Raw genomic sequence first — 23,981 nt, forward strand, 5'->3', positions numbered from 1 at the left:
ATATTAGTCTGGCTTATTAGCCAGGCTAAATGTTTGTAAACACATAATTGGTCTATAGCCCCGGGAGGAGATCGATTTGAACTGTTTTTCATATAATTCAAAATAGTGGGAGATCTAAAGGTCAGAGGTCTACCACAGATTTGTTCCTCGTGAGGAGACGCATATCTGTATTGAAGTTGTATTGCTGGCAGTCAACTGGTTGTGGGCTTCGTGTCTACAATATTGCCGCATTTCGTAAAAAACTACTGCATGGTTTGGCCTGGAGCACCAACAGAAGAAATTATTTATAATTCAAAATAGTGGCTGATCTAAAGGTCATAGGTCAAAAGTCAGAACACGAAAGTTGTTTGGCATGAGGAGACACAGTCCCTTCGGGCTTGGTCCCTTAATAATGTATTCCTAGTCAGATATCATGTCACAATGTCCTCTGATAGGTCCAATGCCCACCAGGATGATTTCTCTAGAAAAGATAATATAGGCAGACAAGCATTTTCTTTGCCTTCTTCTGCTGATCTTCTTTCGGAAAATAATAGACAACTTTGTTTTGTTTTACAACACATCTATTTCTGCATTCTTTGATTTTACTTTATCACACTCACACTTTCAAAACAATATAATATGTAGTACAGTTTGTAATACAACAATGAGAAGTAAAAGGGGAAAAAAAGGGAAAAAATAAAAATAAAATAAAGGTTGAACATTCAGATAGAGAATTGTGATGGGATGAGACAGATGCTCCATAGGATTGAGTTAGGTTTAGTCATGGTAGGCCTAAAAGACAAGGCAAAGTAGCCCTCTGATTGATTGATTGATTGATTGATTGAAGTATTTATTAACATATTGGAGAATTACAGTACATTTCAAGCACAACTCAATACAAAACTGTTATCAGCACTAATGAAGAATCCTCTTCTTTTCCTTTGGGCTTTTCCCTTCAGGGGTCGCCACAGCGAATCATCTGCCTCCATCTCACCCTGTCCTCTGCCTCCTCTTCTCTCACACCAACTAAGTAACTTCATGTCCTCTTTCACAACATACACTACATCCATACCATAAATCTTCTCTTTGGTCTTCCTCTAGTCTAGGCCTCCTGCCTGGCAGTTCCAACCTCAACATCCTTCTACCGATACTCACTACCCCTCCTCTGTACATGTCCAAACCATCTCAGTCTGGCCTCTCTGGCTTTATCTCCAAAACATCTGACATGCGCTGTCCCTCTGATGTATTTGTTCCATCCTATCCATCCTTACTCCCAGAGAGAACCTCAACATTTTCATCTCTGCTACCTCCAGCTCTGCATCCTGTCTTTTCCTCAGTGTGACTGTCTCTAAACCATACAACATAGCTGGTCTCGCCTAATGAAGACTAATGACTACTATCCGTATGGGATGCAACATGCACTTGCCGGCAGCCTTTACGTGTGGTAGCAGTTAAACTGTGTTTCTTGAACATTTTATTCATCCAATATCAGGCATATTACTTTTCCTGTCCATTACCAAAAAGATCTCCAAGCATGCTTATAAAGACTCTTAATCTTAAGGAAACCATAGCAGTCAAGAGGTAGGACAAATAGAATTATGGTGGATACCAATTCCTCTGTCAGTAATTATATTTCGCTATTTTATACTGTCAGAACATTATAAAGTGCTCTCTTAAAGCTACCATCCAGAATTTATTTTAATTAATCAAATGTTATTTTAGTCAATCTGTATGACAGAGTATGTTAAACATAACTAGCAGTGCACTGTGACATCTGTACTCTAATGGTTGGGGGTGGTCTCCCTTTACTCTATATTTATAAACTTCAGACCCTCTTGTTAGAGGCAAATACGTAGTACTGCCTGAAGTGGCGAGCAGGACTGTCGTGGTCCAACAGTAGAAATGCGGTGTCTCTGGCTGGAAACCAGCGTTCCAATCCCAGGAAGGACATGGAACGTTATGATTGCAGCTTTTATGTTTTGGCCCAGCTCACTCTCCAGTTGTTGCTTGACTCGGACAACAGAATAGCGTATCATTTTCAGAACAGCAACATTCTCATCTGTTAACAAGCATATTACTTGGATGCAACAGACCGACTGTTCGACTTGTAAATAACACTTTGCCTCTTTTTTCAGCAACTAAACGGCAGAGCTTGTCGGCAAGGGACACCATCTTGCGAGATGCGACATGGTATACATTAGGCTCAATAATCTGTGGAGACAATGAGACCATGCCTGTCTTGAGCTCCAAGGATGGCATGCATCCTGAGGTCCTTTTTCTTTCCCTCTCCTGTTTGTTACCACCAGGTGAAGAAGGGTTTCCTGCTCTGGAAGCTCTGTGTGTAGGAGCCATTGGTGGCCCTCTGAGGGGCCCTGGCTGTCTCCACGACAACAGGGGGCATCTGAACCAGCTGGAGGGGCGTCTTGGACTCTTTCAAGGCCTGACACAGGTTTAGCATCTGGCAGAGAATCACAAAGCAAATCAGTACAATGAAATACTTGAGTTTGATACTGCACTGAGAAGAAGCTCAGCTGTACTGTACTGCCCAGCCACCCCCCAACCCCGTTTGACACACTCACCTGTCCTCTCATAACTGCTATCTGCTTGTGAAATTGTCCACGGTCGAAGCCTGGGTCTTTCTGTAACACACCAACCACTTTTTAAAATACTTCTAAACACAAGTTTAAAACAGATACAGAAGTAGAGATAAGTGAGTATCTTAGGGAGACAAAGAATGGCATAAAATCATATAACAAACCTTAAAGAGTTCGTAGAGGTCTTCCTCCAGGTCTTTCATTAAGTTGGGGTCATTGAGTTTGGGCAGCACCAAATCTTTGATCTCCTGGGAGAAAATAACCTTTGCTTGAGGCAGCCATGCCCAGTAGAATGGGTCTATAGGGGACAAGAGGGAAAAGACAACATTGGGTACAGATCATCAAATGTGTCATTAGGGCAAAGATTTTTTCTATTTAAATGAATTTTTATTTTATTTTATAGCAGATCTATAACCTCACATGCCTCACAATGTGAGGCACAGCCGTACGGTAAAGCAGGTTTTACTATTAAAACCCATTTAGGCCTGACGTCGAAAAAAAAAAAACCTTTCCTCTGAAAGAATATATATTCAAAGATTTGTGCCGCATTTTTACGATTTTTCAAAAATAGCAGACCTACAAGCTCGTAGCGTGCCACTCAGTGGCACGCTACGAGCTTGTAGATCTGCTATTTTTCAGGGCATCTGCCTGGGTGACGGCAGACTGCTGGGCGAGCACTGGCGATTTGGCATGGGGGGGTCAGATCAACATATGGAATGTCAGAACAGGTCAGCTCCAAATATGGAGATCTAAGGGCGGCAGTGGGGGCAGTGTCTTGAGTGTACAGGGTTTGATGAGGTCTGGCCATATATGGAGCGTGTCTTGAGTGTACAGGCTTTGATGAGGTGAGAGCAACATAATATTATGGAATGTCAGAACAGGTCAGCTCCATATATGGAGATCTAAGGGTGGACATGTATCAGTCAAAAGGGAGACATCGCAGAGAAAGGACGGGTGGGGTGATCTTCATATATGGAGACGCCCTAGGATAGACCCGTCTGCTTGGCTCCCAGGCAGGCATAGTTTTACTGAGGTTAGGTTTCTGGGTTTAGGCTTAGTTTTACTGAGGTTGGGTTAGGTTTAGGCATAGTTGCAACTTGCATGTTGCAAAAATGAGATCTGACTATTGGCTAATCACAGCGGGGTTTGCCTAGAGCTGCAGTGGGAATGGGATCCATAATATTGCGCCATTTACTTGCATTAGACTGGCATGGCCAGACTCATATCACTGCATGGCTATTAGTCTGGAACTCTGGTGTGGAAGATTACCCTATTGGCCTGAAATTCCCTGAATATAAGACTTTTTTGTCAGGTGAAACCACCTCACTAATGAAAGCTCCTGAAAACTTCAACCTGTTCTAGCCCTAGTCACACTAACTGCCTAGCCTGATTGGCTGCCTCCTCTGCCTCCTCTGGCCAATAGGACACGGCATCCATGCACACACGCACCTCTGGGCAATGGGATAGCAAGCAACTGCATGCCGGCATCTTAGAGTATAATATTTATACCGGCATCCATGCACACACGCACACACCGCCGGGCCAGCCAGCCACAACAAAACACGGTCATTGAACCACGAACAGAACGTCGCAAATGAACACAAACAACGGATACAAGAACACAGCGGAGACAGCGCTTCTTTCACCTGACAAATATTACTATGTAATAATTTCTTGTTTCCAATGGAAATATCCTAAAAAACAGAGTCGTATTAAAATCGGGGACTAGTCACTAGACTATTTGACATTCGACAAATTTCCACAAATTAGTCTTGAAAAATTGGGGTTGTCAAGTGGTGGTTACTGGTTGCAAACAGATTCATATGTCACAGCAAAAAAATCCCACTTTGAAGTTTGAATAGTGGGCTCTGATTGGTCACCCACAACTCTGGGGTGAGCAAAATGTAATTCAAACCGAGGAGTGCCAGACCAATCTTTCCAGGGCTATTTTATTTTTTAGCTGTGTCAGATTCGGCAGGTGAGGCGAGACTTGCATAGTGTCAGTCAGAGGCCAAATAAAGTGCTGTCATCTTGAAAATAGTGATGTATTGCAACCAGGGCCTGCGTTAATATAGTGAGTCAAATTTGACCAGTGCCTGCAGCGTGATTTCTTTCTACGTACGCTTTAAGACATAGACCCGCCCTTGGTGACGCCCCGTGCGGCCCACCTGCCTCTCTTATTGGCTATGCTGCTGCTGCCAGCGATTTAGCGATAATAATATTATTATATATAAAGGTAAGCCTTGTAACTGTAATTGTCTCGTGAACACTTATTTTTGTTGTAGTTTGCACAGAACGAAAAGCGATTTAGCGATAATAATATTAAAACGCCAACATTTATCTGTCGCCGCATGACATAATCATAATCATGACATGTTTCATGACGGCTTACTATGGCTTACGTTTACGTCCTGTGTGCATGTGTAGGCAAAAGTGTGTGTTTATGTAAGTGTGCTCATGATATGATTTTCTGTAGTGTGTGTGTTGCTGCAGAAGCTTTGATTGCACTGCTTTTCTTGAGAGGGCGGGTCTATGTCTTAAAGCGTACGTAGAAAGAAATCACGCGTGCCTGCATAGTATAGTATAGCAATGTGAACAAGTGTACTTCCTATTTGGATTGACTCACATGCTCTCCAGGAGTCTGGGTGTTTGAGGGGGAAGGCCAGGCCATTGTCTATGGCTGCCAGCTTAATAATGGGATTCTTCACCACCACCCAGTCTGTATCCTACAAACACACACACACACACACACACACACACACACACACACACACACACACACACACACACACACACACACACATAAAGGATGAGCTATGATTAGTACATGTCCTTTATAATTTTTCACTTGATGGCAATGGACATACAGAATGGTTTTCAATATTGTAATGCGTGGGTAAATTTTTGTTTTCTGGTTGGACACTTCTTATGTATTGTGTTCATGTGCCAAATCAACTAAGCACTTGTAGCGAGTAGTCAGGTCTGACTTGTGTGTTTACTCACCCGATTCCCTCCAGTGTCCATTGGATAGTCATATTTTATTAGCCAGTTGTCATTCCCTCTGTCTGTGAACAGGAAGTGCATCCCAGAAGACAAGATAATGAGATCATTTTATTACCATTTAAAAACACCAACATGTGTTCTTCATGATGTAATCATCCAGGACCACCATACTAACCTGTGTTCCTAATTATGTAATCTAGCACCAGCACACTAACCTGTGTTCCTAATTATATAATCTAGCACCACCAGTCTTTCAAACTGCAGCTGTAACTGTCGACGGGTATTCTCAGGAAGAGGCTCCACTTCAAATCGCCTCAGCCAATCATCTGCATCTTTGTATCCTTCAACAAATAGCTGAAATGACCCCACCTGAGACAAGAAAAAAGTACATTTTGGAATTTTATAGTCGAGTCATCTATATGATATAAATTAGGCCACAGAACCCCATTTGATATGATTTTTTGATCTGGGTCCACAAGACACTGTCAAATCCTCAGTGTTAATGTGATTTGGTTCCATTTTGTACACACCCTTGAGTTACAGATCTGTAATGGTCCAATTGGTTCCTAAATAGTAAATATCAATCAGTTCGCTGGGAGTGGGGATCCCCTGGAACCCATTGAAGGGCCCCTGGGGACCCCATGTTGAGAACCACTGTGCTAGGATGGAATACAGCCACCCTAGGACTACTATCTGTACCAAGTAGACACATCTTAAATCTGAGTTTTTTTTTTTCCAGCTTGTGCGTAAACACAAACATTGTCCTAACACAAACATTGAATGCCATTGATAATGAATGGCGAGCTTTGAGTGTTTGTCCCAACACAAACGTTAAATGCCATTGACAATGAATGGCCAGCTTTGAGTGTTTGTGTAAACACAAACATTGAAGACGAAGGTGAGGACGCAAATTCTGAGTGGCTGGAATGAGATGACGTATGGTGATGTACAATGATAAGAGCGCCCCTCACTTCACACGGGTGTGATTTTTGTATACTATTTAAATAGTGTTGAGAAAAAAATGTTATTTGTCCCAAAGTGACTGCAAAACATTGCTGCTATTTTAAACAGCTTTATACCCTGTATATAACAACGCAATGTGACATTACAAAATGCCATACCCCCTCCAACTGTATATACTTTCCCCATTTATAACAGATTTTTTAAATAGTATTTTGAGACTTGCTTTGGCAATGTAAACGTATGTTTTCTCATGCCATGAAGCTCCTTTGAATTGAATTGCTATGAACAAAAGAGATCATGTAGGTAGGAGCTGTGCTCATGTACTTACTTTAGGAGGAAGGTCTATTCTGTGAAAGCACTGTCCCACTTTGGGCACTTTCTCCATGGCAAGCCTCTTCCCCCGAGCTTTCACCCTGTCTATGGCATTATAGTTGAATGTTTTACTGGTCAGGTACACCACCTGGAGACCACAGCAGAACAGAGGGAGAAGCAGAGATAAAAATTAATGTAATGCATAGAACATAAAAAGAGATTGTATCATGATATGATAGAATGAGATGAGGTACATGCTACCTTGGTTTTGGGGACTATGTTGAGGTCTAGTTTCTGGTCCACCAGGCTGGCTCCAGCCTCCGACAGGTACCCCTGGTTGAGGACCAGACAGTCGCGGCCAAAGCTGCAGGGACAGCATACTTTCTGCAGCCATTTTGTCCATTTAGGATTGAGCTGCCCATAGGGTTCCTCGTTCTTAGGTTTGAACACACCGATTATCTTCTGCAAAAAGAAACCCACAGATGTGATAGTAATACGGTGTCGCTTGTTTTCATCATTCAAGCGATGGAATATAAAATGTATGGAGTATAAATTAAGCTTTACTGTTGTTATCTCACTTAAAGCTGCAATCCAGAACGTGTTTAGTGAATAAGACATCATTTGAACCAATCTGTATGGTATGTAGGTATGTTGTTACAATATTGTCAGGCAAAAACACAAAGGAGTCGATATGTCGATTATAAAAGGTCTATTCGAATAATCGTCAGCCATATAGTCTCTAGGTGAGCAGGCTATTCTAGGGTGTCAGCCAGGCTGTGACTAACGCCATCCTCCACTCTGCCATCAAAAGACACAATTCATGAGCAAGGCAGAGACTTGCTGTAACTAACAAAGTGGAATTGGAATGGTTTCGCAACTCATTTATGTCAATCAGATTATCTTAAGTTCCCTCACATGACCATCCATGTAGTACCCTATTCTGGAGCAGGGACTGGGGCTGGTATTGTACCGTGCTAGTGTGGTGCCTGGTAACAAAGTTAAACATTATGTATTTAAAATACATGCATCATGAGTGTACCATCATTCTGTGGCGAGGCACAGATATGTAAAGAACGTTTCAGGAAACCATTCGACTTGTTGTTCCAATGAGCTCAAACATATTGTATGTGTTGGGGGACTTCCTACGGGTAACAGCAAGGAAGGACACATGTGGGCTCATCTCCATGCAGTGGCAAAACACATGACTCTGTGATGTTTAATCAATAAATTGATTTTAAACAGTGAGAGAAACAGGTCTGTGGGAGATCTCACAGTTATGTGAGCAATGCACACAGTGTCTGCATGTGCCTCTCTCTCTCTCTCTCTCTCTCTCTCTCTCTCTCTCTCTCTCTCTCTCTCTCTCTCTCTCTCTCTCTCTCTCTCTCTCTCTCTCTCTCTCTCTCAAGTCTGACCTGCTGGCCTTTATCTCACCCTGTGACACAATTTAAGGTCCCCACACACCGAGCACGTTTTTCAGATTTGTAGTGGCGTTTCTCCATCGGTTTCCCGAAAAACGCGGCCGGTGTGCAACCACCTTAAAGGTGATTCCCGCAGCAGTTGACATTTATGATTACCATGTTTAGAAATACTGTAGGAATCAATTAACCGTACACTGTGTCAAATAATTAAAACCAAGAAAAACGGTCCTCCAGTCCAAACTAAAGCCATTACATGGCAATAACTAGACCAGTGAAATATCAAGGATCACCATTTTTATATGGATTAGGCCGGGTTAGGCCATGGACCCCCATTTTGTGACCCCAATCTACACAGGGAAATACTAGTTACTACTTTATGTAGGCCTAACTCTGTGTGACCAAGACAACATTTCATACAGTTGTCCAAAACACATTTGCCAACTGTGTATGACAATGTTATAATGATTGAAGTTAATTAATTGACAATGCCCTTTTGTCATAGTTCATTATTATGACAATGTCATAATGAAGGTAATCAATAATGTGCATAGTATTGTATGCAGGCAGGTCTGTGATCCTGATTCCAAAAACGCATCTTCAATCTTAAAACAATGCATACACATGCATTCCCACCACTGTGGTGGGAATGTGACTGCTGACTGCCTCTGTGCCTCACCACACCAAATGAGTGAGGCAGTCAGCAACAGCATTTTTGCAACACAGAGGGGCTTTTCAACTGCAAAGTGTTTAAGTAATTTCATCATCCCAGCATGTCATTCGGTGAAAGATCCAATCAAATTCTGCAGACTCTCTCACCCCCTGAGAGTCTTTGACAAAGTAGCTCCCACTGGACCCCTGGTAAATCCTCTCTGGGAAGATGCCCTTGTCACTGGCTTGTTCTGCTTTCCTCACGATTTCCCCAAACTCTGGATCACCGGGGAACTGGTTCCTGTGACCGGCCCGGACTGGGAAGTTGCCTCTACCCCGGTCAAGAAGAGGCTGTCTCTCTCGACCGCTGCATCCTGAACTCCCCGCGGACACCCGGACCCCTGAACCCGGTGTTGCATTCGTCCCAAAGCTACTCGGGGTATTGGAGACGTCGCTTTGACAGTATTTACAATCCACTGAGTCCAGGGAGACATCGCTTTGACAGTATTTACAATCCACTGAGTCCTGGGACTGGGAAATGAACAGGCTCGTCTCGTCCATTGGAATGTAACGCTGGGCTGGTGATGGAGATGCAAACCTCCTCCTCAAATCTCGCCTCCTCCTCTGCTCTCCTCTGATTCACATGTTCATGTTATGATCTTCCGCACCCACTCAGCTGCACTGTCTCCGCAAATCCCACCCACTCAGCTGTTATTGGCTACACTCACCGTCTCCGCAAATCCCACCCACTCAGCTGTTATTGGCCAGAACCTGTAGAATGGGAATGCCATGAAAAATGTTCCAAACTTATTCCCAAAATGTTGCGAAATGTCTGACAGGATGGGCCGGCCACAATAAAAACTATTTAAAAATATATACGGTATTTATTTTTCAAGCTACAATTTAATACACAGAAATTTCACACACACACACACACACACACACACACACACACACACACACACACACACACACACACACACACACACACACACACAATGTTTGAGAACTGTGGTCTGACTATCGCATGCTATAACTTGTTATTTAATCGAGTAAACAATAGTCAGAATTAATCCGGAGGGGGGGAAAGAAGAATACACAAAATCTAACCCTAGCTTATTTCCACTTGTTACGTGCAAAATTAATTAAAACAGATGACTATTAATTGGAAAATGAATCACTTTTATTCATTTTTAAATGTGCATGCACCACATGTAGCCAGTAGATGGTGCTATTTACCATTGTCCACGCAACGTGTCATTTTCATGGGGTCATTTTCCTCCTAGCCTCGGTACCCAGACTTGTCTCCTCCCAGTTGGGGATGTCAATACATGCCCAGTATATTTAATATGCTTCCTCGTACGACGGTGTCATGTGGCGAAAATAACCGATCTATACGCTCACAATGCGTGGCGTGATCCATTCCATACCCGGGGACCGTCACACATCGAGAGGTTTAAATATCGGCGCACGACACCGTCGTACGTGACGTCGAAGTAGCCTATAACAAATGAGGTTTGCTGACTGAAGAAGGTGGAGAGACGTCCTACCACATGCTTCCATTCTGGACTTCAGGCGTGGTTTCTGAGATGGGTGTGGTGGTGGTGGTGGTTACTGGGCTGGTTGAAGGAAGTTGTCAATGGATAAAAGCACACGGTTATGTGATTCAAAAAAGAAAAGGAAAACTTGACATGCTGTCCTTGTGAATTTTTCTTTTGTACATAATTGTGGTCGGGTGAACGGTTACCTCAACATCGATATCTTTGTGGTGGGACTTCATACAGTGACAAAGGCAAGCAAGGTAAAATGTCATGCATTGTAGCCTACTGGTGTTTAAGTTGTTTAGGAACTAGTTGTAAGTTGTAACAACCAAACTAACTAATTTGTTCTTCTAAAGTTGGATTTTCTTGCTTTTATTTAGATGTAGGAACACTTACACCAGTCAAACAACACTGTACAACCCAGTCACTGGGTTGTACAGTGTTGTTTGACTGGTGTAATTGTGTATTGTTGTGTAAAACACTGTGCAACAGCTGTGCAGCACATAACGTAACCTACGGTATTCATTCATTCCATATCATTTACACAACTGACCTTAATTACTAGTACCGACCGTAACCAAAAGTTCTACCCAAACCGTAACCTCGCGTCACAAGTTCCCCATATTATAAATAACAATATAAAACAATTCCAGCCATGCATTAACACATGAAAACATTAAAAGATATTTTAATTCTCTGTCGCACATCTTTTTATTTCATGGGAAAATATTTCACTACATTTTGGGGGAGCTTGGGTTGCCCTGATATTCCTTCAGATAACTGTAAATAACTGGATAATAACATGGTAATAACAAAAGTTAAATGATTTTTTTAAAGTAGTCATTGCTATGTGTTCTGTCTCCTGATTTAATTCAATCAGGGGAGAGAACCTGGGAGGGTTAAAGTGGTATCTCGACCTGAAATATTATTTTCTACAGCACTTATTAATGAGCTGGAACGAGGGGACCTTACAGCACAAACACTATAGCAACTACTATCAGAATATATACTTATTTGTAACACAAACGTTTTAGAACCACCACCAACAGACACAGACTGTCTGCACGTCTCTCCTATCCACCTGTGAGCTCTCATTTCTGGCATGACAGCCACCACTCCTGGACAGCCACCACTGCTGGACAGCCACCACTCCTGGACAGCCACCACTGCTGGACAGCCACCACTCCTGGACAGCCACCACTCCTGGACAGCCACCACTCCTGGACAGCCACCACTGCTGGACAGCCACCACTCCTGGACAGCCACCACTCCTGGACAGCCACCACTCCTGGACAGCCACCACTCCTGGACAGCCACCACTCCTGGACAGCCACCACTGCTGGACAGCCACCACTCCTGGACAGCCACCACTCCTGGACAGCCACCACTCCTGGACAGCCACCACTCCTGGACAGCCACCACTCCTGGACAGCCACCACTGCTGGACAGCCACCACTCCTGGACAGCCACCACTCCTGGACCCCACCACTGCTGGACAGCCACCACTCCTGGACAGCCACCACTCCTGGACAGCCACCACTGCTGGACAGCCACCACTCCTGGACAGCCACCACTCCTGGACAGCCACCACTCCTGGACAGCCACCACTCCTGGACAGCCACCACTCCTGGACAGCCACCACTGCTGGACAGCCACCACTCAGCCACCACTCCTGGACAGCCACCACTCCTGGAAGGCCACCACTCCTGGACCCCACCACTCCTGGACAGCCACCACTCCTGGACAGCCACCACTCCTGGACAGCCACCACTGCTGGACAGCCACCACTCCTGGAAGTCAACTGAATACTGGAAAGCTTGTCTCAAAACACAGTCACCCCATGCGTACAGCCTGTGGAACTGCTCAGCCTGGTATTCCTAAATAGTGGAGGAGCTTATATAGGGTCAGGGATATTTTGCACAGATGCATCATGTAGCCCAGGGCATGGCCAGTGCATATGACCACATTTAGCCCAAGGAGTGTTTTTCGTGCAAAACTAATGATTGGAATGGATTCAGAATCATGCAAAACCCATAGTTTGACACGTCACATGCTACTTAAAGCATAATAGGTTGTTAATGGTGGCCATATGGATTTGGCCACTGTGGGGACTCTGAAGGTCACCGGCGCCATAGCTAAATCATTAGAGCATGCCCTGGGCGAACATCTGTGTAAAATATTGCACTTTTAGACAAATTAGCGCAAATTCACCCTTAGCTCTTCCTAAGCTCCTCCACTAAAACGTAACGTAACCTGAGTAAACTATGCTTAAATGGTTAAACCAAACCATATTCCTAACCTTATAACTTCAGTAAAACGGTGCCAAAACCTAACCATATTCCTAAACTTAACCCCAGTAAAACTATGCCTAACCTTAAACATATTTCTAACCGTATTTTCTCAGTAAAACAAATACAAGAATACAAGAACCACCCCACTCAGTGGTCCGCGTGAGGGACATGCTCATGCATATTCCTTATATGAATACCCATAAACCTAAAGATGTTAGAAAGTGATATTTATTTTACCAATTGGTTGGCACTGTGTCCGATGCGGCTTTGCCTTCATTTAGAAAGGACTGCCCCATTCCATGGGACATGCAGACAGTTTGCCTGAGGGCGTTGTTGCCCTCAGGCAAACTCATATGCTATCATGAGTAAAAGAAAGGGGGACCAGTGCTTGCTCCATAAGTCACGTAAGCTCTCCTTGACCTCAAAGGCTCCATTCAGTTTTGGAGGGAATGAAATGAAAGAAAGCCGTTATTCTCTCGCCGCCCCCACCTTTGGATGAGCAGTAGATGTTTGGTTACGAGGGTTTACCATGTGGGAGACTCGGGTTTGAATCCACACATTGCAATGGAGAAACACACTTCTTTACACGTTTTCATGACAAAATATATGTGTCCTTGACAGAAAGATGGGCTTCCCGCAGCTGCTGAAATCCCAGTTCTTGTGCCACCTGTTCATCTGCTGTGTGTTTCTGGTCAGCGGCCTCACAATCAACTTTTTGCAGGTCTGTGCTCTCCCACTGTGGCTGCTGGACAAGCAGCTGGCCCGGAGAGTCAACTGCAGACTGGGCTACTGCGTCTCCAGCCGTGAGTATACTCACGTCCTCACTCCCAGCCAGTCAGCTGACATTAAAGTCTGTGACTTATCGTTATCAAATGTCGTTAGATAGGATTAGGTTGGTCTGATGTCTTGACTAAACACATTGGCCTGTTCTGAGTTGATGTGTAACCTTTGTGATTCCTGCATTTGAGACTTCTTGCTAAAACCTGACTTTGTTAGTGCATCCAAACACACAGCAGTATCAACAAGAAAAAAGGAAAAAGAAAGAAACACTGATGTACATCAAGGCATGTTGTGAGCTTGTAAGACAGTATTAAAGGGATAGTTTACATTTTTTTTTACTTAAGCTGTATGAAATACTTGCCATTAATATAGTGGTTGCAACTGTATTAATTGATTGCCCGAGTCCCGTGGTGGGAGTTCTGCTCTGGTTTAGGTGAAATATTAAGTAGTTCCGGTCATTTTGTGGGGGGCACAGGGGGCCACACATTAAAAGTAAATTAATCCACAAAACTAACGTCATTTGTATTGTTGACCTATTTCTAAAATATTAGTGCAACTTTCGTTCATTTTTTACCCCTCTATCACACAGAACTATGTTTTTTGTGTCCATATCACTACGCCCAAAAAATTGTTCCATGTGATAGAGGGGTCAAAGTTGAACGAAAGCTGCGCTAATATTTTAGAAATAGGTCAACAATACAAATTACGTTAGTTTTGTGAATTAATTTACTTTTACTGCGTGGCCCCAGTGCCCCCCACAAAATGACCGGAACTACTTAATATTGACCAAAACCAGAGCAGAACTCCCACCATGGGACTCGGACAATCAATTAATACAGTTGCAACCACTATATTAATGGCGAATATTTCATACAGCTTAAGTTAAAAAAATCTGAACTATCCCTTTAAGTACAACTGAACTGACTACATTGTGTGCCTTTATCTTCAGAGATGGTGGCGCTCCTAGAGTGGTGGTCGGGAACTGAATGTACGCTCTACACAGACCCCCAAAGTTACCCACTGTATGGAAAAGAAAATGCAATCGTTGTGCTTAACCACAGCTTTGAAATCGATTTCCTGTGTGGTTGGACCTTCTGCGAGAGATTTGGCGTTCTCGGGGTGAGGGAAAATGGTTGCTAGATAAATCCATGCTAGGCCTCGTTAACTAGAGAATACATTTAGGTGTGTCCCTCAACTCCTCTAATCAGCTTTAAATGTAAACTAACCTTTTTCAGAGTTCGAAAGTGTTGGCCAAGAAAGAGTTGGCATATGTGCCTGTCATAGGCTGGATGTGGTATTTCCTGGAGATAGTTTTCTGTAAGAGGAAATGGGAAGAAGACAGAAGAACAGTGACCGAGAGTCTTCAAAACCTGCAGGATTATCCAGAACACTTCTGGGTAAGACCCTTTGTTAAAACAAGATCACTGATCATCTCTTGTATGTGTGTACATCTCTGGATATTTATTTAGGGATTATGTTATTAATGAGCCATCTAATTTCCTGGGGGGCAGTTCTTGCTTTTCTGTGAGGGAACACGCCTCACACAAAGGAAACACCAGGTCAGCATGCAGGTGGCTGAGAGCAAGGGTCTGCCCAAACTGAAGCACCATCTCCTGCCCAGGACAAAAGGCTTCTGGGTCACTGTGCAAAATCTCAGAGGAAAAGGTGAGCATTCATTCTGATTAATCCAGATCAAATGTTTCCATGTATCAGTCAGTATCAGATCCATTTCATGTTAGTAATCGACATTGTCTACTGTTGCTTTCACTGTCTTGTGCAGTTGCTGCTGTGTACGATTCCACGCTGAACTTTAGAAACAATGAAGTTCCAACCTTGTTGGGAGTTCTTAATGGGAAAAAGTATCATGCCGACTTATACGTTAGGTAACACACATTCAATTTGTATACATTTTGAACAAAGGGCAGGGTTTGCTTTCCATCTGATGTCTTCCTTGCTTTGCCTCAAATTGTCTTAATTGCTGTAATTAGTGCAGTCTGACATCTCTTCTGCTTGCAGGAGAATCCCTCTGGAGTCTGTCCCAGAGGAGGAAACAGAGTGTGCTGCTTGGCTCCACAAGCTGTACCAGGAGAAGGTTAGAGAAATCACAATGCACTCTTTTTTTCTTTTTTTTTTAATGTTTTTTTTGTGGCTTTCACCAGGGACAGACAGTAGGCTGACAGGAAATGGGGAGAGAGATGGGGGGAAGACATGCAGTAAAGGCCGTCGGGATCGGGAGTCGAACCCGCGGCACACTGCCAGACTGGATTACCAGCCAAGGTGCCTGGACCACTGAGCCATGGCCCAGGCCCACAATGCACTCTTGACTTAAGCAACAACTCTTTCTGTGGGAGTCACATTAGTTTTCAGAATCTTAAAACCTAATTTATAATCTTTAGTATGACAGCCTGATTTAGGTTTCAGTGACAAAGTGTCATGTGGTTTGTTTGTTTGTTGCTCAACAAAAATAATGTGTGAATCAATAGGAGTTTCAACATTAATTTACAACAGTAATTTACAGGCTTTATACTTTTATAATATGTACCGCTAAAACAAAAAAGGTTTGTGTTATTTTTGAAAATCTGAAGTATAAATTAGGCTTTCCACAGATGCACAATATACTTAGAGAATTGGGAAGTGTGACGGCCCTCAGGGTACAACCTGAACCTGGACAAAATCATTGTCATCTATGGTATGGTATGTTTCTGCGCATGTGCCCACAGGACAACTTTCAGGAGCAGTATTCACAGACAGGCCATTTCCCTGGCCCTATAACTAGCCCGCCGCGCCGACCCTGGGCCCTGATAAATTGGCTGCTCTGGTCCTGCTTGCTCCTGTATCCCCTAAGTATACTTGTTTCTCAACTCGTTACCTCCGGATCAGCCCTCGCCATCCTGATCACCGTGTCTGTCTGCTGTGCAGGTTAGTTCCATACAGACATAACCAGTGTAAAATGTATCTCTGTCTGAACCAGCTTCATTTAAAACAACCTGTTCCTCTTTGTCCAGACACATACTGTAAAGCAGCAGATTGTACAACTACAATTTTAAGTTAAATTAGTGCTAGTATAGTAATTAGTATAATTTTAAAATACAAACACTACAGTAGTACAGTACAAAGGGGATGGGAAAATTACATTTACCGCCGCCTGTAGTCTCCTGATGTTTGTTTCTTCAGGCCAATTGGGAAAGAAACCAGTTACACAGTGGCGTGGACAGACATTTAGAGGGGCAGGTGCTCAAGTGAAAAAAGGGCACCTTGTGCAGCACGTACAGTAGAACCGGCCGGTTGCCTTAATAGTGTGATATTTATAGATTTTGGGGCCTAAATACTATATTAGAAGCTTTTTATCAAGAATTGATCAATGTCACCATGGTCCACATACTGTACACTGTAAAAAAACAAAAACAAAAAAAAACGTTTTTTTTCTTCAAAAGGGCACATTTGTCCAGAGGGAAAAGGGCAGGGGGTGCTCTAGCACCCCCTAGTGTCTATCTGTGCACGCCACTACAGTTACACATCCTTAGTTTAATGGATGGTGTCAGGGAATTTCCACATGTTTGTTCTAAATTTGGGTGGTACCAGTACCAGATCATGGCCACTCCCTCTAGTATAGTGGCTGTGGGTGTCACTCACTTTAGAGAAGTAGTTAGACAGGTATGAGGGCAATAATCATACAGGTCTAATCTAATCTTGATTGAGGGATGGAAGAGATATAGCTGGTTTGCTGGCATGCTCACTCAAACCCCTACAAATCCAGAACGCCATAGCAGACCTGGTCTTCAACCATCTTAACACATTTAGGCCTGACCTCGAAATTTTAAAAAAATCTTCTAAATCCTCCAGTTTTCTGAAATAAATATTTTCACGATTTTTCAAAAATAACAGACCTACAAGCTCATAGCGCGCCACTCGGTGGCGCGCTATGAGCTTGTAAATCTGCTATTTTTCAATAGCTAAATTATAACAATGTTTAAAACACCAAAAGGGGTTCCCGCCCAAAATGGGTTCAATTCTAAATGGTCTCCCTTGCGTGGCTTGAGCAGAACACAGACAGACCCCAGTCTGGGGTACAGTATCTCTACCGGCTAATACTGTGATTCATAACAGTATTTCTGACTGTGCATGTTTTTTGCAGTGTGCCAACAAAGCATGACTGCACTTGTATCTACAGTTTATTTCTTTGTGGCAGATAATATACATATTAAAGTAAATCACATAAGTGCAATATAAAAGCGATATTTACCGTGGGAAATATCCAACATTACAATAATGTGACAATATTATTTACCTTAAGTTTGTTTTCCGATTGTTTCAGTTTCTGTGGGTGTTCGCTGGATGATTGGCCAGACAGAGATCAACAAGGGCTCAAGTTACGGAAATAACAAGATTCCCCTTCGAAATGGAGAAACCGTGACTCTACTAAATGCTCCCAGCGATAGCATCTGAAATCCAGCATTGACTGTATGGCAGAACAGCTTTGGCTATAAACAGTTTGACATTTGATAGTGCAGGCCACAATGCAAATGAGGACAGTGTTAAGGCCATTTTGGACTGAGGTCGATACAAAAAGGCTTCTAAATCCTAACATTTCTCTGACATTTCTATGTCAGTGGTGCTCAACCTTTTTCATGTCAAGGACCCCCAGAATTATCTCAAAATCTCAAAATATATAGTTCCAGGGAGGGACCCCCAGAAGCAAATATTTCGTTAAAAATGTTCGCTCTGAAATATATATTCAATGATTTGCGCCACATTTTCACAAATTTTCAAAAATAGCAGACCTACAAGCTCGTAGATCTGCTATTTTTCAATAGCTAAATTATAACATAATGTTTAAAACACCAAAAGGGTTATAGAGCACTGGAGAAAATGGAATTAATGTGACCGCAAAAGCCTTGAAACTACATATGAAGGCAATGTCGCTGCTAATATACGTCACGCCAGCTGTCAACACATTGCGTTCCTGAGATTCCTCGTTGACGTAAGCTCAGCTGGTGGTGACTCGACTCGTACTAACCACAAAACATTAAATATCAATAAAATAAAAATAAACGTAATTGACATTCAGTTTCTGTTGTGCGACGGACAGATGCAGCCACCCCGCATACCCGGAAATGTAGTCTCTGGGTTGTTTGACTCGTTTCTAACGCTTATTTTGTTACTCATTGGGTATATTTCTACATTTCCACCTTTAGTCGATGCTTCATATCCATATGAGTGAAAAGGCCGGGGTGATCGGTTTATTTTTCAAACACAGTTCTTATATGAGGCGATCTAAAATCCCCCTATGGAGATTACAATGCAAATAAAAAGTACATGAACCTGTGGACTGACACCCTCTACTATAGAGGGCAGTGACGTCAGGACTTCGGTGCTCTATTCCCGGCCCAAAATGGGTTAAGGCCTATTCATAGTCCAGTTTTTGGGTTAACCCATTCAGGCCTGACGTCGAATTTTTTTTTTTAAAGTTTTCTAAATCATGACAATTTTCGGAAAGATTTGAGGCACATTTTAACGATTTTTCAAAAATAGCAGACCTACAAGTTCATAGCGCGCCACTCGGTGGCGCTATCTGCTATTTTTCAATAGCTAAATTATAACAATGTTTAAAACACCAAAAGGGGTTCCCGCCCCAAAATGGGTTAATGGTTAATGTGGTTAAACGCTAACGTGACATGGATGCGTTCCAGGTCTCAATGGGTTAAGACTCAGAGGTGACCACCAAAACCGTGGTTAGTAAAAACAGAGAGATGTGTTGTGTGAGTGGTGACCACCGTGGCATGATGTCATCTTGTAGTTTTCACCACCTCTTCACCGATAACTGGACTATGAATAGGCCATAAAGCTATGTTGCTCAGATGCTAAAAGCATCAAACTGGGCAGCATAGGGTGGCTGCATGCAGCGGTATAGAAAATAGTGATGCACCGAATATTGGGCCGCAGAAAATATACGGCAGAAAATATTCGGCAGAAAATGGCTAAAAATGCAATTTCGGCCCGAATAGGCAGAAAATATATCACCGAATAGTGTATGCAATGAATGCATTCAAAAGAGCTGAATAAATGTTTTATGGACCCATAATAGTGATTATTATTTAAGTTAAGTTTTGCCATAACCATTTCTTGTGCCATAAATCAGGTAGCTTTAAGGTATGGCCATGACAGCAATGGTAGGAAAAAAGATATCTAATATTAATCGTATTCGGCCAACTGTTTCCTATATTCGGTATTCGGTTTCGGCCAAGAATTTCCCTTTCGGTGCATCCCTATTAGAAAACCTGGAAAAATGCCCACTGTGCCATTTGAAAGTTCATTCTAAGGTTCTCCGGTCCTAACTGGCAAATGGGCTACATCTTAACCCATTTTGGGTGGGAACCCCTTTCGGTGTTAGCATTATGTTATGCTTTAGCTATTGAAAAATAGCAGATCTACAAGCTCATAGCGCGCCACCGAGTGGCGAGCTTGTAGGTCTGCTATTTTTGAAAAATCGAAGAACGACTGACATAGAAACATAGCTTTTTCAGAAACCAGCTCAGTGGCCTTGTGGTTAGAGTGTCCGCCCTGAGACTGGGAGGTCGGGGTTCAATCCCTGGCCGGGTCATACCAAAGACTCTAAAAATGGGACCCAGTGCCTCCCTGCTTGACACTCAGCATCAAGGGTTGGATTGGGGGTAAGTCCCTGCGACATACTAGCGTCATGTCCAGGGGGTGTACTTGTACATCAAGCTGCCTCACGCTACAGAAACAGGAGATAGGCTCCTGCCCTATGGGCCTCATGGCTCGGCAAGGCTACTTACTTACTACTTTTTCAGAAAACTGTCAGGATGTAGAAGACATTTTTAGAATCTGATCTCAGGTCAAAATGGGTTAAAGACAGCTAATGTTTGTAACCAACGGATCGTCCGGTCGTGGCGATCAAGAATACACATTTCACTTTTTCTTACAAAATGTTTAATATTGTTTGTACATAGCAAACACTGTAAAAGCAGCAGAGGAACAGAAGTTGTGGTGTGTGTGTTGTCAGTGTCTCTGGTGTGTGTTTGTTTAATGTTGAGCAGCAGACCAGTCTCCTCTGGGCTGGGTGCATTCCGGGTACATCAACAAAGCTCCTCACAGCATACACGTTGTGGGACTTGGATACCGCTTCAATACATACCAACTTAACATTTAACTCTTGGCAAGGCAAATACAAAATAATAATAAAAACAATTCTTCCTACTGCAGACTCCAGCCAAATGAGAAAATTTGCATTTTCGGATTGTTTTTCCATTTCATTTAAAAAAAAAAAAAGGAACGACAGTGTCCTACATCAGTTGAATGAGTCTTGCCACATCAAAAAGTCTTTTTTCTTTCGAAGGCCTGCTGAAATGAAACTCTTTCCCCCGGACCCCAATAAACTGCTCTCTACAGTTTGTTTTAAAAGTGCCATAGCTGTCCTTCCCCGCCCTCATTTCTTACAAAAAAAAGAAAGAAAACGGGAAAAAAAGGAAATTCCTCATTGCTTCTTTCCAGAGGTCTTCAGTGATAACAATAAAAGCGGTTAGAATTATTTTTTACATTTACAATATTGTTTATACAAGGATCAAAGCCAATTCTATTCTTACACTATGTACACCCCCACCCTCCTATCAGACCAATGGGTATGTGTACATAGACACAACCCTCTACTCCAATAGGTCCAGTTGTCCTCTGAAATGATAACATGGTAAAGCCCGACTTATGCATGGTTGTGGTCCGAAAACGGCCGACTACAAGCTCACAACGCGTGCCGCGCTGTGAGCTTGTAGATCAGCTGTTTTTCAGCCTTTAAGTTCCATTAAATCAGGCTTTAAGGTTCCTCAGTTTAGCTCCATGTGCATGCAGCCTCAGCGACCTCTTGTTCATGTCCATCGCTTGCTTTCCTCTTGCCGACAGCGTGCCCAGTAGTGTTTTGTAAACGTAAAAGCCACAGAGCAGGTCCCGGTCACTCTTCATCGGTACAGACCTGTTGAGGGACAAGGCAGAGCAGTCCGTGATGATGATACGATACAACTTTATTGTCAGCTTTCACTGAAATTTGCTTTGCGGCCATGACGTCACCGTTCAAGATACAGACAGGACATACACAATACATTACACAAGGTACATTACAGGACACACATCACAGAAGTAGACAGGAACAAGAACAATAGAACATATCCTCTTGGTTTACCGATTTTGGTTTAAAAGCTGATGTACAAAAGAGTTCTTTAGCCTGTTTTTCTTATATTTTGGGACTCTAAACCGCCTCATGATGCCGGCGTTGCATGTAGCAACCCTTTCACGTGTCATTTACTTGGTCCGCTCGACACCAAAATATTCAACAAAAATAGATGATCTACAAGCTCATGTTGAGAGTCATAGATCTTCTATTTTTGCTGAACGTTTGCCCCAGAATAAATAGGGATGGCATGCTAGGATTCATGTAAGCAGTGGTTTTTAACCCATTTTGACCCGAGATCAGATTCTAAAAATGTCTTCTACATCCTGACAGTTTTCTGAAAAAGCTATGTTTCTATGTCAGTGGACATTTTTCAAAAATAGCAGACCTACAAGCTCGTAGCGCGCCACTCGGTGGCGCGCTATGAGCTGGTAGATCTGCTATTTTTCAATAGCTAAAGCATAACATAATGCTAACACCAAAAGGGGTTCCCGCCTGGACATCCTCAGAAAAATTAGGGGTATATATATATGTGACTAACCACAGTCTCACCCAATGCAAGGTGTACGTAGACATTTAGACAACAACATAATCAATCAGGGCCCAGCCAACAACCTTTGGTGCCCAGGATCGATGGCCTGGGCCTACAGGGCCAGCATCTTTAAAAGGGTAAGACCACTTTTTGAGAGGTTTGGGTTGTTTTCTTACCTTATTATGGGCAAACTATTCCATTCATGAGTTATTTCGCTCCGCTGTGTTGTTTATTAGCAATTTAAGAAATAAAAAATAGTCGCTCATTGACTTCCATTGTAACGGGGAAACAGCTCTCAAAGTCACTCTTTTAGCACATGAAACCAACGCAACAAAAGCTGATTCTGACAGTTTGACATCAGGGAAACTCGTGCGGTTTTATTTGTCTTTTAAGATAGATTTATAGTTACTATTTTAGTCGGAGATAGACTGAAGCAGTACTACGGCGTTCCCAACTCTCGCGGGGACGTCTTGCGAGGTTTCGTTTGTAAACAAGTCGCCAAGCTGTTTGAGATGCACCCAGCTGCAGCCTCGCATACGAGCAGTCCCAGACACACTTCAGTGTCTTCTAAAGTGTCTCCCTCAAACACGTCCATTGTGTATGTTTTTAGTGACAAGCGGACGAGATCAAATCCATTTGTTTACATCCACGTCGTGGCTCAACAGCATTCCAATAAGGAAGTGGTGTACAGTTTTGGTCCAATCAGATCGTTTTTTTACTCAACGCGAACAGCAGTGATTTGGTCGGCGTAGGCATACCTAATGGATCTTCTTTCTACACAAATTAGTCAAAACAAGACAAAGTTGACATTCTTTATTAAAAATAAAACCGCATGAGTTTTCCTGATGTCATAAACTGTCAGAATCAGCTTTTGTTGCGTTGGTTCATGTGCTAAAAGAGTGACTTTGAGAGCTGTTAATCCGTTACAATGGAAGTCAATGGACACTGTTTTATTTCTTAAATTGCTAATAAACAACACAACGGAGCAAAAATAATTCATGGAATGGAATAGTTTGCCCATAATAAAGGTAAGAAAACAACCCAAACCTCTAAAAAAGTGGTCTTACCCTTCGAACTTAACCCATTCTGGGCGGGAACCCCTTTTGGTGTTTTAACTAAGCATTATGTTATACTTTAGCTATTGAAAAATAGCAGATACGAGCTTGTAGGTCTGCTATTTTTTGAAAAATCGTGAAAATGCGGCACAAATCTTTGAATTATATATTCTTTCACAAAGAAATTATGTCTCACCTTGACAAATGGGTGGTCCAGTAGCATGCTAGCGGTCCAGCGGCGTTTGGGTTCACTCTCCAGACAGTGGCCTAGGAAATCCTTCCCCTCCGTGCTCAGCTTCTCCGGGATGGGGGGTTTGTGTCCCATGCCCACCTTGTACATAATCTGGAAGTTGTGCTCATACTCGTGCCAGGGCCTCTGTGGGGTAGCGCATGTGCCAAGATAATACATTTGTTATAAATAAAAAAACCCACTAAAGTGGTTTATCGATTCGTTTATATACAGTACACCTTATTTTTCCCCCGCCAAAAACAATTCTGAGGAAAAGTATAATCCCTCCAAAACTAATGGATAGGTGCAGTGAGTTTTCTATGCAGTGAAGCTGGGTAGTTCCCTCACCTTTCCAGTCACCATCTCGATCAGGACACATCCCAGGCTCCAGATGTCTGCGGCCCGGCCGTGGCCTTCGCCCTTAGCTCTGGTGATGACTTCAGGTGCCATGAATGCT

At 42.9% G+C, this 23,981-nt stretch overlaps 3 protein-coding genes across 5 annotated transcripts in view; 1 reads left to right on the forward strand and 2 right to left on the reverse strand.

Moving 5' to 3' along the window:
- Positions 1-569: 569 nt before the first annotated feature.
- Positions 570-9,515, reverse strand: LOC306931091 (phosphatidylinositol 4-kinase type 2-alpha-like). Its single transcript, XM_079512288.1, has 9 exons — positions 9,086-9,515; positions 7,113-7,313; positions 6,868-6,999; positions 5,792-5,945; positions 5,577-5,638; positions 5,200-5,299; positions 2,738-2,871; positions 2,559-2,618; positions 570-2,437 (listed from the first exon to the last, which is right to left on the reverse strand). Exons 1-9 carry the CDS (start codon positions 9,476-9,478, stop codon positions 2,276-2,278), a joined length of 1,398 nt encoding a protein of 465 aa, XP_079368414.1. The 5' UTR covers positions 9,479-9,515; the 3' UTR covers positions 570-2,275.
- A 3,859-nt stretch (positions 9,516-13,374) lies between these two features.
- On the forward strand, positions 13,375-18,037 carry agpat4 (1-acylglycerol-3-phosphate O-acyltransferase 4 (lysophosphatidic acid acyltransferase, delta); the record flags this gene model as incomplete). The annotated part of the gene is made up of 8 exons (XM_079512003.1): positions 13,375-13,552; positions 14,479-14,648; positions 14,765-14,926; positions 15,041-15,194; positions 15,310-15,412; positions 15,546-15,621; positions 16,250-16,448; positions 17,845-18,037. 8 exons carry the CDS (start codon positions 13,375-13,377, stop codon positions 17,973-17,975), a joined length of 1,173 nt encoding a protein of 390 aa, XP_079368129.1. The 3' UTR covers positions 17,976-18,037.
- Positions 18,038-20,787: 2,750 nt separating this feature from the next.
- map3k4 (mitogen-activated protein kinase kinase kinase 4) overlaps positions 20,788-23,981 on the reverse strand; it is a 45,845-nt gene continuing 42,651 nt past the window's right edge. For all 3 annotated transcript variants that reach the window (XM_079512064.1, XM_079512063.1, XM_079512062.1), the window contains 3 exons: positions 23,873-23,979; positions 23,492-23,671; positions 20,788-21,513 (listed from right to left, as the gene is read on the reverse strand). In XM_079512064.1, the coding sequence (XP_079368190.1) occupies positions 21,493-21,513; positions 23,492-23,671; positions 23,873-23,979 (308 nt within the window). In that variant the 3' untranslated portion in view covers positions 20,788-21,492. The remainder of the gene's footprint in view (positions 21,514-23,491; positions 23,672-23,872; positions 23,980-23,981) is intronic.

Source organism: Electrona antarctica (assembly GCF_951216825.1).
Source record: "Electrona antarctica genome assembly, chromosome: 10".
Lineage (NCBI taxonomy): Eukaryota > Metazoa > Chordata > Actinopteri > Myctophiformes > Myctophidae > Electrona > Electrona antarctica.

What these genes read in the sequence shown, in the direction of transcription:
- LOC306931091 (XM_079512288.1), bottom strand. Translation starts at nt 9,478, where the DNA reads ATGGACGAGACGAGCCTGTTCATTTCCCAGTCCCAGGACTCAGTGGAT. An exon ending in TGGACACTGGAGGGAATCGG is followed by an intron (nt 5,300 to 5,576) that starts GTGAGTAAACAC and finishes GTGTGTTTGTAG; the next exon opens with GATACAGACTGGGTGGTGGT. An exon ending in ACCTCTACGAACTCTTTAAG is followed by an intron (nt 2,619 to 2,737) that starts GTTTGTTATATG and finishes GGTGTGTTACAG; the next exon opens with AAAGACCCAGGCTTCGACCG.